At 39.2% G+C, this 14,196-nt stretch overlaps 1 protein-coding gene across 3 annotated transcripts in view; it reads right to left on the bottom strand.

Moving 5' to 3' along the window:
* Window positions 1-14,196, bottom strand: part of ASG3 (SNF2 domain-containing protein / helicase domain-containing protein) — a 380,591-nt gene that overhangs the window by 133,095 nt on the left and 233,300 nt on the right. For all 3 annotated transcript variants that reach the window (XM_089415440.1, XM_089415438.1, XM_089415443.1), the window contains 5 exons: window positions 6,593-6,682; window positions 6,232-6,339; window positions 5,839-6,057; window positions 1,238-1,363; window positions 415-1,118 (listed from right to left, as the gene is read on the bottom strand). In XM_089415440.1, the coding sequence (XP_089271566.1) occupies window positions 415-1,118; window positions 1,238-1,363; window positions 5,839-6,057; window positions 6,232-6,339; window positions 6,593-6,682 (1,247 nt within the window). The remainder of the gene's footprint in view (window positions 1-414; window positions 1,119-1,237; window positions 1,364-5,838; window positions 6,058-6,231; window positions 6,340-6,592; window positions 6,683-14,196) is intronic.

Genomic DNA, 14,196 nt, shown 5'->3' with positions numbered 1-14,196 from the left:
TGTTTTGGAAAAAACCGAAACGCGTTTCAGAAAAACCGAAACACGGATCCGGAAAACCGAAACACAGATCAGAAAAAAACAAAACGCGTTTCGGAAAAAACCGAAACGTGGATCGAGCCGTAAGGTTCCGAAATGGCAGGAACTGTATTTTTCAGCCCAATCTGCATTTCGGTTTTTCCAAAACGCATTTCGAAGGGCGGATCACCCACAGATCCGTATGGATCACGGATCGGGTTTTTGATCCAGGGGGGACGTTTCCTGCAACACTGATCCTAATGAAAAAATGTATGAAATCAAGAGGCTGGGCTATCATATGGTTAGAAAAACAAGAACAGCCCAGCATTCTAATTGTACTATTCACAGTTTTTCTTCCTTTAAAACATCTCTCTACTCCTTAGAAGTGAAAAGACGTACCTAAAAATTATTGTCGCTTCAGAAGGATGGTCTTTTATAGGATTTGTACAATCTCCAAAGACAAAATGTACTTCGCCATGATCTGAATTTGGTACAACATTCAGACTCTCAGATGTATCTTGAACAACTAAAGACTTATAACCAAGAGCTTCCCATTTGGCATGTTTTTTATCTTCCACTTTTCTCCGCTTCTCAGCTCTAGCCTCCTCTAGTTCTTTATCACTGCGTGAATATGCCCGTTTTCTTCCTCTCACATTGTCACCCAAATCCTTATTCAATGATCCATCCTTTGCTTTGTTCATCCAAGCCTCAAATGCAACTTGATCAGCATTTCTGGCATGGTCTGAGTCTACTTCCTTTGCATATTTTGCGAAAGATACATCATTTCCAGAATATGTGTAAATAGAATCAACACCTCTCAATTCATGTGAATGGAGCTTAATTCCATCGTCATCCAAGTCAGGGGAAGCATAGCGTCTTCCCAGAACCTTTTCAGCCACGTTTTTCACATCAGTAAAGTTCATTTCGCTCGAGATTCCTTCTATGTTATCTGATGAGTCAAATTTGTGCAAGCCATAAATTATTATGGACCTCAAATCACCACCCGCTATACCCTCTGATCCATGTGCTTCCGGATCAGCATCATCATGGCCAATAACATTGTGACTAAGCTGCAATTTTCTGTTGGCCCTTTGCATAATCACCTGTTAAAAAGTGCTTTAGTTTGTCAGTGCCTACATACATTATGCGACAAATGATTTTAAGTCTGCAATCTTAAAACATGTGGCAGAGAAAGGTGCATTAGATCTAGTAATGAATTCACCTCCTCAACTGAGTTTTCTGTTACAATGCTTATTGCCAAGACATGATGCAGCTGACCAATGCGATGAGCACGCTGTAATGCTTGTTTGTCAACTTGTGGATTCCAGTCCTGCTCATAGAAAATGACCTGCAATAAACAGTCAGTTTTGAGCCGTTTTTCAAGAGTAGCAGGAACTCAATATAACCCCATAAACAAATTAAACTATTTAGGGAGCAATCATATAAAACTGGATTTCAGCAAAACACTGAGCTCAAACACAGTTTATCTTAAGAATTATAAAGCTTCCATTCAACTTAAGAGTGATGCCTACACTAAGATACTATTACTGCATTTTACCACCAATACTTCTGCCATACACATCCATCTAAATTTCAACAAACTACCATATATCCGAAAATAAACTATTGTGTTTTCACACATTACCATAATATAAAGTACATAGTTATCAATATCCTTCACCAGTAGAAGCTCCATGTCCATTTTCTTTGGGAGCTGAAGGATGAAGGTTTTAAACTAAGAAAGTTCCATACCCTTGTTTAGAATGGTACACTTTGGACTACAGATCATCCTCAAAGGAAAAGTGGGACCCTTTTCAGCCTCACAGCATGGATGGACTTTAATGTTGTTGTGAAGGAACTGGATCTTGAGGTTTGGTGTATTTACTGCACAACTTGTATATCCTTCCATGTTTCTCTGATGTGTGCTGTGTATGCTCCTAGATTAAATAAGAATAGGTTATAATTGCAGAAGTCGCTCAAGAATAATCCTTCCACAGTTGACTGGATGCTAAGGGTTGACATTAACATGGTTGAGTATGTTAGAGGTAGCAAAGGGGAGAGGGAGCTAGGGGGTAAATTTTCAAAGACAGTGATGGATGATTGGTCACCCAGAAGAAAGCTGGAACATGTTATAAAGACCAACCCTCCAACTCTATTTCAATCAATGTTGTGAAAATCGCGATCGGGATTAAATCGGCGAGGGGAAAAAAACGGAAAAAATCATAAAATACAAAAATATTCATTTTTTTCAATTTTTTTAATATCTAAAGCATCTACAACATAAAATAAATACATTGACACATAAATATGATAAAAGAACTAATATATAAGATGTGTAATATCATTTCTAGTGCTACATCACACATAACAGTGAATCATGTCCTGAATAGTAAGTCCTGACTCCTGAGTCCCAACTCAGCCTCAAAATATCAACAAAAAATATAATAATGTATCTCATATCATGAGTCATAATGTCATATACAATGAAATGAACCAAATAACTAATACTACTGATTTCCTTTGCCCCTCTTGCGAGAAAATGCAATAGCTTTCCCTTTCCCTCTAGATGTAGATGCCGGTGGAGTTGGCAGTGGACTCTGTTGTGCTCTAGAAGCTGAAGAACTAGGAGCTACAGGAGGTAGACCACGTCCTCTACTAGTGGCAGGGGTAGCCTGGGTAGGTGGTGTCACCTCCTCCTCCTGTTGCTCCTCCTCCTCCTCCCCCTCTACGCCTTCCACTACCTCCTGCTCTAACCAATCATCGGCAGACTCCATGAGAGGCCTCTTGGCCTCAACCCTCCATGCAGCAGTGGTGTCAATCCCATCCAATGAGATGGCTTCCATATCAGGTATCCTCTCAAGTTGCCTCACCCACAATCGAAGATTGTAGTAGACGTAGACCATGTCATTAAGTCGCTGGGACTCCAACCTATACAACAATCTCCCGTTTTTCTCCTCCTCTGCCCTAGTAGACGTCTTCCTCTCCTCCTCAGCTATCAAACAAGTCCATTGTCTGCTAAAAATGAGAAATAAATCTCATCAATTTGCTTATAAAACGCGTTGTCCCTGAAGGTCGCGATTTTTTCAGCGATTTTTTCGAAAAAAAAAACTTTGTAAAAATCGGGCGATAATATCAGCTGAGTCAAAAAATCGTGATTTTTGCAACATTGGTTTCAATTTATGACAGCAAACACATTGATTACAACCTAAGGGCAAACTAATGATAGAAAAGGTGTGCATTATAAACCCGATTTTTCGGTTGGGTTACATGCTTATTGCCACCAAAATAAATGATAAAGCATGTGTAACCATACTCCAAAGACCTAGATTATGACATGGTCATGCAATGTAAGATTAGGGCAATGGATACCCTCACCATGAGATAAGGACACAGAATCTTCCATGAACCTGACATTCAATGAAAGGGGGGAAGAATTGCCCTTATCAAGCTCAAAAGATGGATTACCTAAGTTAGTTGGATTAAGCTCCTATAAAGATATTTCCATTAAGCTCCAAGGAGAGGAGTGCTCTCACAATCCAACCATAAGTACAAATGAGAAAGCTCTTTGCTATTTATAGAGTAGCATCTAGCTTCCTTACAATAAAATATCATCCACTGATTTAAGTCCTTAAATCTAGCCTAAGAAAACTCAAAATCAAGTAAACTAACACATCATAGAAATAAAGTGATCAAGCCACATGTACAATGATTTGATGAGCAAATGCCCCACAAAAGGGGAGTCAATCCTCCCAACCAAGGGATGAATGGTCCAGGATGGCACGCCAAGCCTCCAATGGTCCAAAAGTGGTGTAGATGGTCAATGTCCCCATGGGAGATACTAGTTGAAATGTGAATAAGTCTCTTCCAAGTCAAAAGGCTGCAACATTCTCCCTCCTCTAGTGCAAATATATCATGGAAATGTGGCATCATGTCTCTAAAAGTTGGTGGCTCCTCCATAACAGCACTAGAAACAATGCAATATATTACCTTCAACAAATATTCCAAAGATGGCCTGTGCCCATACCTTGGACCAAGGGGTCTCCATGAGGTATGGGGATGACTTTTTAATTAAAAATCAGTCTCAAAACCACCAAAAAGCTGCAATGACGTCCAATAAAAATGGGGCAGCCTCCTTTAGAATGGCCCAATAAAAGTCTCAAATAATGCTCCAATAACTCCACATAATGATCCAAAACACAACCAATGGTCATACCTTAGCTCAAGGAAGACACTACTACAACCCAAAACCTAGGTCATTAAACCCCTATCCAGTCGATTGACATCAAATAATGATGAAATACATCCTCACTCAAGCCGATTTATTCATCAGGTCAACGCTTCAAGGCAAGTCCACATCATTCAAGATATCTCAATGTAATGCCACCTCATCCAAGACGCCCATCCACATCATCAAATGTTGGAATAATGCCCCTAGAAATTGTATACCAAGGTTCAAATACTTTGTGCCTAGCCCAAAGATAAGGCTGCTATAAATTAGGGTTTGATTGATATGCAATAATAAGGTGCACAATCTCATATAGGAGCCCAAACAAAAGGCCTTCCAATGATAATCAACAAAGATGAACAAAGGCCCTCCAATAGACACTTGGATTAGGGCTAGCAAGTTGATTTTTATGGATGAAATGTATGCATAAACAACACACAAATGTGACATCAACCTTAAATAGGAGGGATTGACCATGCACTATGCTAGATTTTTCCTTTATATGCTTTATAAATTCAATTCATAAAATATAACCCACAAACAACAAATACAAATTCACTTCCATGCAAAAAAATTGCCCTAAAAGCCCTAGTGGCTAATCCTAGATATCTAGGAACAAGAGAACAAGGAAGAAATTTAATAAAATTTATTGATGATCAATACAACAAAGATTAATGTCTTATTCTACAAGGGTTTAATGGAGTCTTCTAGGACTAAATTTCATGAAAGAGACTTTGTTGGAGTAAGAGGGGTGACCAGGGCATCCATTTTCAAAACCCTAACTATTTTTCTTGTGAGGGGAGAAATTAATATAAGGAGTGCACAATCAGAGTTTCCTTACAAGCGTCCAAGAGAACAATTTTGCATGCAATAATGGAGCAAAATTTCAACATAAATTCAGCATTTAGTCATGGCATAAAGAATCTCAAAGATAAAGCATTAAACTTACAAAATTCTCCAAAGAAGAAGTTCTCTCAATCACAGCAAAACATCTCCATGTAAAAGATCATCTCCACAAGAAATTCGCACCATATAAAAATCACATCTAGCCTAATGTAGCAAAAGAGACTAATTCGCACTCTCTTTGGAGAGAAGAGTGAAGAACGGGTGATGAGGAAAGGAAATAAGGGGGAGTCTCTATTTATATGAGACCTAACATCCTAATTTTCGCAATAATACAAGTAAAACTCTCTCAACTCTTGTCTGTCACCTAGAAGTTAGAGGCATGTTTTATTGTATTAGAACAAACATGGGATTGTACCTTAAAAGCTAGAGTCAATAGAAAGTGTTTCCCTTTTATACCAAAATAGGAAGTAGTGAATAATTACAATTTCTAATTTATAGATGGCCTTTTTTCTCTTTTACAATGATAGAAAATAGTTTTGAAAGAAATTAAACATGCAGCTCCAGTTACTGCAAATAATTTTGTTTACACACAATTTACATAAGTTTCCGGTATCAAGATTGTTAGGCTATTTCTCATTCAATCTGAAAAGTACATAGAAACACAATTTAGAAAATCATCGTAATACAAGTCAAAGTGAAAGACCACTCAAGCCGGGAAGAAACATTTGGCCAAAAATTCCAAATGAACTCACAGTATCAGCTCCTGCAAGATTCAAACCAACACCACCAGCTCGAGTAGATATTAAAAATACAAATGCTTTACGAGCATCATCATTGGCCTTTCTGATGTCACTTGACTCTGGCAGTGTTGACGCTTTAACACCAAAGCTTTGCACAGCTGCAAAACGCTCTTCTGCTCTTACTGATCCATCAAGACGCTCATAAGAATACCTTCGCAGCTCTAAGTAATCCTAGATGCCGTAAAAAACTTAACAATTAGCATCCAAACAGATCAAAAATTACATCTTAATACATGTTAATTTCTACATCACATCATAAATAAATAATGGAGATAATTTCTGCACAATATAAATGGAGAAAAATTGGTCTTTTCCTGGTACTATCTTCATATAGAGGAACTCTACCTGAAGAATGTCTATTGTCCGCGTCATTTGAGCAAAAATCAAGACACGATGACCTTGACTATGCAGCTTCTCAAGCAAAATGTCCAAGATGATGAGCTTTCCACTCGCCTGATTTTCATTATGCATAAACGAAACACAAAACAAAGGATCATTATAAAATAAAGACATAATCTATTCTTCATCTTACAGGCATCAACCTTTAATGATCAAGGTTGAGCACTAACCTGGTATCTTAATGAAAATAGTCCTCGAGAATATTAATGTGAAAATGAACACAATAATTTATTAAAACAAAATAAACAATTAAGCACTCAGAAACAATTTTATCAGGAAATGATTTTACTCAAGTCATCAATCTTACCTGAACCAAGTGTTCACCTTCTTCAAATGGCTCTGGCTCCACACCATTGAAAAGGTAAGGATGGCTACATGTCTTTCGCAGTTGTACCACCTGCAAGGTTATAAACTCTTAATAAAAATAATTTAAACATTTAAAAACAATTTTATTTGATTTGTTAATAACCATACCATTCACAGCTCTTGTTTGTATAGACTTTCCTTTAGATATACCATATTCCTTAGTACCCAATGCCTCTTTGGATGATAAAGAAATGTTATCATTTTACATCTGATGAAACTAAGAACTCAATTGCATTCTCTTAAGACCACAAGCCTCAAGCATGACAAACTGAAGCAGAATAGCCCCCTTAAGGCAGCACCCAGCATAAATATTAACTCACGCCTAGAAAGGAATATGTAAGCTCAGAAGCAATACTTTCATCAATACATGCTTGCTATTTGTATAGGAAGTATCAAGATCAATTAAAGTGTCATCCTTTCCCATGTATGTCTTCTGTCATCTTATCATCCCTTCTAATCAGGATTGGGATAAGCAATTTGGTTTCTAATTGATCATGTTACCCACTAAAATGGGAGCTGGTCAGCCAGACGGCCAGTAATCTTGCCAGGCACAATTGAATGATAATATTCCATCGGCCTCTGCCATTTGCATCAGCCATGTGCCTCTCAGCATCCGGCATTAGCACTTGGCTGAAGGTGGGCTGCTATTCAAAAGGTACTTTGATCATTTTGCAATCAGGTGCTTAATAGCTTATACTTGTTTGTTTTGGGCATTCAATATGGATAATGGGGTGATTTGGAAGATTGACATACCTTGACTATAATTTTGTTCTCTCACTTTACCAGGGGGGTTAATCTTTAACCCTAATCTAGTGGGACCTCCCTTGAGGCCCTTTTGGTTATAGGAGGGGCACTACCTAGAAAGCCATGATTGAGATAGTGTGTTCCATTTCCCCTATAACATACTTAACAGCCCCCATCCCACATTACAAGGTCCATAGCTCACCTCCATTCTTTGGGTACAAATTGACATTGGTTCTTGGGGATTTGGCACTCATATGTTCACATACCTTGAGTAAGGCTCAGAAATTTTGCCCTAGGAGGTTTATGCAGCTAAAAGAAAAGGAAAAATCACATCATGGCCACAATGAAACAAAAGAAAGAAAATCAAAATGCAAAAGATGGTCGGGACATAAAAATTAGCACATGGACAAAAGCCTAGCATGAGCTCTACCTACCTCAAATGGCGATCAACCGGTTCCTAAGCACATGATACTCAATTACATCAAAAAGGAACCCTTGCATGTCCCAACCCCAATACGCCATAAACCGGCTCATCTTTAAGGGGTAATAAAACTGCTACATCATGCAAAGCAAGCTCAAACCCTTGAGCTATCAGCAGTAATACAAGGAATAATTCAGAAAAAAGTAAAAGGCGCACAAGGAGGGGTGGAAAAATCTGTTAGGTCTCTATAATACTAGTGTATTCCCTTATTATTATTGTCATTGTACCCCTTATTGTTATTGTTGTGTCCATGTTGTCCCCATATTGTTATCATTGTGCCCCATAGAAGCCCACTATTGTTATTGTTGTGCCCTTACATTATTATTGTTATGTCAACTCTGATTATATTATGACCCCTTAGACTCCTATATATAGAAAGGATGTCTTGTCATTTGTATCATCCAATAATTGTTCATTTGTGTAATGTAAAGTGTGAAAATTCTATCACTGCAACAGTTGATTTATTTTACCTAGCTATTTCTCAATAAGCTATTTATGAAAACCCTTTAGTAAACATTAAAATAAATTATGTTGCAAATATCACACCATAATACAGAAACGAAAACGCATGCACAAGAATCAACACAGATATTTTGGACAATTCTCCCCGAAAAAACCCACTGTGGGAAAACAGGTGCAGCAGAGGAGGATTTTATTATTCAACAATTCTTCTGTACAATTGGGTGCCAAACTGGCTTACCCAACAGAGAAAAATTCTCCGCACTTCTCCCAGTCTCAGTGTCGGGCTTGCTGGCCTCTGCGCAGCTCCCAGACCCTCTGCGTCAGCTCCTGCCTCTATGTGTCATCACTAGGCCTCTCTGCGTCACCCGCACAGGCCCTCCAGTGACTACGCAGTGTATTGCCTCTGCGTCTGCCTCTCCAACCTCTGCGCTGGTCTTCTGGTGATGTTCCCAACTCTCTGTTCCGTACCCGCTGCCTCTTGCTGCGCTCCAAACCACTAGCTCGAATTTCTCAGCTAACCCCACTCCAGAAATCGAACTGACTAGTCTCCCTCAGTGTGTTCTCCAACTGACCCTCAAGCCTCTTCTTATACTTTTCCTATTGGTCCTTCAACGGGTAAGATTAAATCTCTAATCAACGAATAAGATTAGATTTGGCTTGATCCATGACTTTTGGAACCTTCTAACCCAGTTTTATTTTAATACCCACTAATATTTTATTTTCCTAAGTTTAGATTTAGGAACTCCATTAAAAATATCAATTATTTTAATATCTTCCAAACTGATTAGAATCTGCCCAAACCATTTCTAGGTCTTAGAGATCTCATGAGCTTTAGCCTCTCCACCAATTTTCATGGCTAGAGCACATCTGATGCTACCCCAAATCAACATAAAGGTGGTTTCCCCCTCGAAGAGGTTACGTTTAAGTCGTTGATCTATCACTTTCTTCTATTTTGTGAGCTGGTTGCATAACAATTGGTATCAGAGCTTTGGATTCTAGGGTTTCGCTGCTTCAAACAGGTCATCGTGGCATTTTCGCTATAACTTTTTTTCTACGAAGCTTTAGAAGCTGAAATTAAAAACCATTTGAGACGAAATCATGATGAACCGCGTGACCGAATTTCAGATCTTGTCTCGCTATATTTTCGGAGATATGAACTGAGGAAGTTAGGGTTTTTGCAAGCTCCCGAATTGGATCTCAAACAAGTCACCTTGGAAAAATCATCATAACTTTCTCTCTGAGCATTTGATTCAAATTTCATCAGAAGTGACAGAAAGCAGATAGATTGTAGTTTGTTGGGTATCGTTTTCAGAACCTAAGATCGAAACAGTGACATGTGGCATGTCATACAAGTTCGCTCTACTGAACCAGTCTATAATTAGGTCATCGTGGGAGATTGGGCATAACTCTTTCTTCGGGAATCCAATTGAAATCAGACTTGCTAGGTTGAAAAGAAGACTCAGAGGGCTATCACAGGCCAAAATTTCAGAACTTGGAGATCCAAAATGCAACATCATATATCAAAATTACAAGACCAAGTGCAACAAATTTCGCTCTCACAAAAAGTAACTGAAGCTAAAATGGATGGTTTAAAGAATGGAATGGAAGCTAAAATGGATGGCATGGAAGCTAATATGGATGGTATAGAAGCAAAACTTAAAGGCAACATGGAAGATTTGAAGATAGATTTGACAAAGTTGCTACAAGAAATGCTTACTCATGGCGAAAGGGTAGTAAAGGAAACTCGTGATGAGAACAAAATAAAAGTTAGTCGTGATTTCATAGACTCTAACATTGGATTGAAGGCCCACCATGTTCCAAAGATCGCTATGAAGAAGTTTGATGGCAAGGATCCCATAACATGGATACTACAGATGGAGCAATATTTCGATCTCCATAATGTGCAAAGCACACAAAAGGTACGCATTGCATCTTTATATTTGCCCAATCAATTTGTATGGTATTGATGCCTTTGCTCTCGTAAACAAATTGTCACTTGGGAAATTTTTATGGAAGAAATGATAGCACATTATGATGATACAAAAAGCAACACCTTTTTTAGCCAATTGATAAATCTCAAACAAAAGGGTTCAATGGTGGAGCACATTGAGGACTTCCAAAAATTGAATATAAGGGTAAAAGATATTCAGGAGGAGCATAGGATTGAAGTGTTCATAGGTGTTGAAGTTTCTAAGTTTACTTAGTTAGAAACCCTTCATGCACTTTATCTGATTTACTCCTACCTACTTGCTATTTTTCCTTAACAAGTTATTTACAATGTAAATACTAAAAATAAACACCAATGCATGCTCAACATATTACAGATCAGCAACTAAAAGAAACAAGAACAAACACACCATATGACACCATTGTTTTTGGACTAAAGTCCCTGGAAAAACCCAATGTGAGAAAATCGATGCAGCTATCTGAGGGTTTTCTTATTAAGCAATATCGGAGTACAATCTGTGTGTCGAAACTGGCCTACCCAACATATAATTTCCTTGGTGGTAATACCTCTCAATTTCTGACAAATCTACTGGCTGAAACCCCAAATAATCCTTTCGGCAGCTACTCAACACCAATTTGCCCCAAAAAACCCAGCATCTGCCCAATCTAGACTGCGTCAGCCTCTACTAGCCCAGCGTTGGCCTTGCGTCAACCTATCTTGGCATGCGTCAGCCCCAGGAGGCCCTGCGTCATCTCTCAAAGCCTTTGCGTCAGCTACGCTGGACCATCAGTGAATTTCGTTGAATTTGTGTATTTCCTATTCTTCGACTGCCTTTAGTTTCTAACTTTTGAAGAAGACTTTCGATTTCTTCAGCACTCTTACTCTCTGTTTCATCAAAAATTACATCCTTGCTAACAATAAATTTTCCATTGGTCAAAAGACAATACCCTTTCTTCTCATCAGAATAGCCAATCATTGTGCATTTCAAACTTCTTGAGTCAAGCTTAGTTCGTTTTTCTTTCGGAACTAAGGCATAACATACTGATCCAAAAACTCTAAGATGTTTAACTCGAGGTTTGAAACCAAACCAAGCTTCATAAGGTGTGATTCCGTCTAAAGAAGCAGTTGGAGATCTGTTTCTTAAGTAGACAGCTGTATGAATTGCTTCTGCCCAATATGTTGGACTTAACCTTTTGAAAGTTAACATAGATCTCGCCATTCCTAACAAGGTGCGATTCATTCTTTCTACTACTCCATTTTGCTGTGGAGTGTAAACATTGGTAAGATGTCGTTTTATGCCATTATCACTGCAATAAGTTTTGAATTCATTTGAAGTGAATTCTCCCCCATTATCTGTATTGAGAGTACCTATCTTTTCTTTAACTTCATTTTCAACAAGTTGGCAAAAAAGTTTGAACTTTTCAAATGCTTCTGACTTTTGCTTTAAGAAAAAAAACCCAAGTCTTCTCGATCGGGATGAAGAGCCGGTTAGGTAGAGATGACAGGAGTAATCATTGCAAAGGGAGGGCAGCCGGATGCGACTTCAGGGAAAAGGCAGCACCCCCAACAAAATTAATGAGTAAGCGGTCAGCTCAAGCTTCAAGAAATCGAAGTGGAGGTGGTAGAACGCAGATGAGTAGTAGGAGCGGCGACGGTAGTGGCAGAGAGAACAGGACGGCGAGGATTTATTATATGAAGACTGAGGTAGGTAGAGGTAAACTCATCTTGAACGGGGCGAGGGAGAAGCTGCAAGAACCACAGTCAGAAGCAATCTACAGGGAGGTCGGCATTCACGGGTATGTGCTTACTGTGAACTCTGTCTCTTTTCCATATAGCGCAATAGACAGAATGGATATGTTTAGTAGATATGAAGCATGGGAGGACGAGAATTATGAGTGCCCCTCTGTAATTCTCAGAGAAGGACATAAGGAATTACACTGGGTGGGGAATCCTGAGAAAAAGGAAAGTTGTAGCAGTGAATATAGTTGGAGAAAGTATGAGGGAATCCGGGATAAGTACCCCCAGGCAGAAGAGGAGAAGAAGCCTAGTAAGGGAGACCCAAAAATTACGCCAATTGCCCATCATCTGGTCCGCATGGCAGAGGGCATAATAGATTTTTTATACCCGGAGGAGGGAGAGCAGAACCAAACCTATGGAAACAGAGGGAACTGCAGTAGAAATCGGGGAATAACCAAAGGCACTGAGGCAAGTGAGGATGATGAGAAGAATCTCCAAAAACTAACTCCAGTAATTGATGAATGTTTACAGGTGAGGGCAAGACAAGGGATGGCGTGCTCGGGCAGGGGAAGAGGACGAGGAGGCCAGGGACGCCCAAGGCAGGAGACCCAGGGTGGCAGGACTGCTGAAGCAACAGATAGACAGCGCAGAGGAAGGAGATCGACCTTGACAGCGGTTCAAGAAGCGCCCGTGCCTACCAGGAAGGCACGGATGAAGACATCCGACGCATTATCCAAAATATGGAATCCAGCATCCTGGAGGAGCAATCTGGTTCAGAGACAGAAGAATGGGCAGAAGCGGTAACCGACCCAGGCAACACTAGGGGCAGGCTGACCTTGTACAAACAATCCTTGCATATTTACTGGGTCCTAAAGCATTTTTTGGCTAAAGCTCTTGAACAGGTTGCTAAGGAAATGGCGGAACTCGCCAATGGGGTGCCTAATCTACAGAAGGAAGTGAAGAACTTCCAAGTCATCATGATTAACCAGAATAACAAGTTAGAGGAGATGTCTCAAATCCTGTCCAGGATGGCTAGAAGCGGCCCTAGTCAGGTTGATCAGGCGCATATGGCCATGGAAATGGACCAGCACACAGGAATCAGGAAAGAATGAGCTTCTGAAGGCTCGGTTTAAGTTGTTTTGATTTTCTCTCTTTTCGTTTGCATGTGAACTAGTAGCTTAATAAGTAGTTTCAGCTGTTTGGTGTATGTAGCTAATATGGACAGATTAGTAAAGTTTTGCTTTTGGAATGCTTATAACAATCTAAGGTGGCCAACAGACCTGGTTTCCCTTCGGGGCAGGGTGAGGCCACCAGAACAATGTATATGGTTCCCCTGTTTGATATAATTGGAAAGAAACAAAAATGGCACTACCTTTACATACAAAAAAAAAAGAAATAAACCCAAGTCATTCTACTGAAATCATCAATGAATAGTAAGAAATATTTGTAGTCACCAAATGAAGTTTGTAGTGGTCCACAAACATCACTGTGAACTAGTTGTAGTTGCCTGTTTGCACGCCATGAACTTGTTGGAAAGCTTTCTCAACTTTGTTTTCCATAAATGCAAGCTTCACATTTTGCATTTTCCTTTTTGAAAGTGGGAAGTCCTTTAACCATCCCTTGTTTCTACAATTGAGAAAGACTATCAAAATTTAAATGCCCATATCTTACATGCCATAATCTTATAGGTGAAATTCATGTACTCATTGCCCATGCAAAATCAGAATGCCTTGGAATAATTGTCCCTTTCATCCTTAACAATTTTCCATCTTCATAACCTGTCATCACAGTTTTTAAGCTTTGTTTGACTGAATTAATCTTAACTAGGCCATCTTCCTTTATGACCTAATGTCTTGCTTGTCGAATCGTGACAAAAGACAACAATTTTTTCTTAAAGATTGGTACATACCATACATTTGAAATCATTTTTTCTCCAATGCCAAGGAGAAAAACTTTAACTGCTCCTTTCCATAAGGAGTATGTTTTGTATCATCTGCAAGAAAAATGGAATTAAGTTGGCAATCTTGAAAATTCCAAAAAAAATCACGTCGACAAGTCATGCGCTGAGTTGCCCCTAAATCCAAGATCCAGGCATCTCATAATCACTTCTAAGATGGGATGAAAGTTGTAATGTCAACAAAGAAGTAAAAACATATTATGAGTTATCATCATC

This window comes from Pinus tabuliformis, chromosome 6 (genome assembly GCF_031772625.1).
Source record: "Pinus tabuliformis cultivar Carrire ecotype Pingquan chromosome 6, CPIR1, whole genome shotgun sequence".
In the NCBI taxonomy this organism is placed as follows: domain Eukaryota; kingdom Viridiplantae; phylum Streptophyta; class Pinopsida; order Pinales; family Pinaceae; genus Pinus; species Pinus tabuliformis.
The sequence above is the reverse complement of the archived record's forward strand: the minus strand, read 5'-3'. Positions and strand labels throughout refer to the sequence as shown.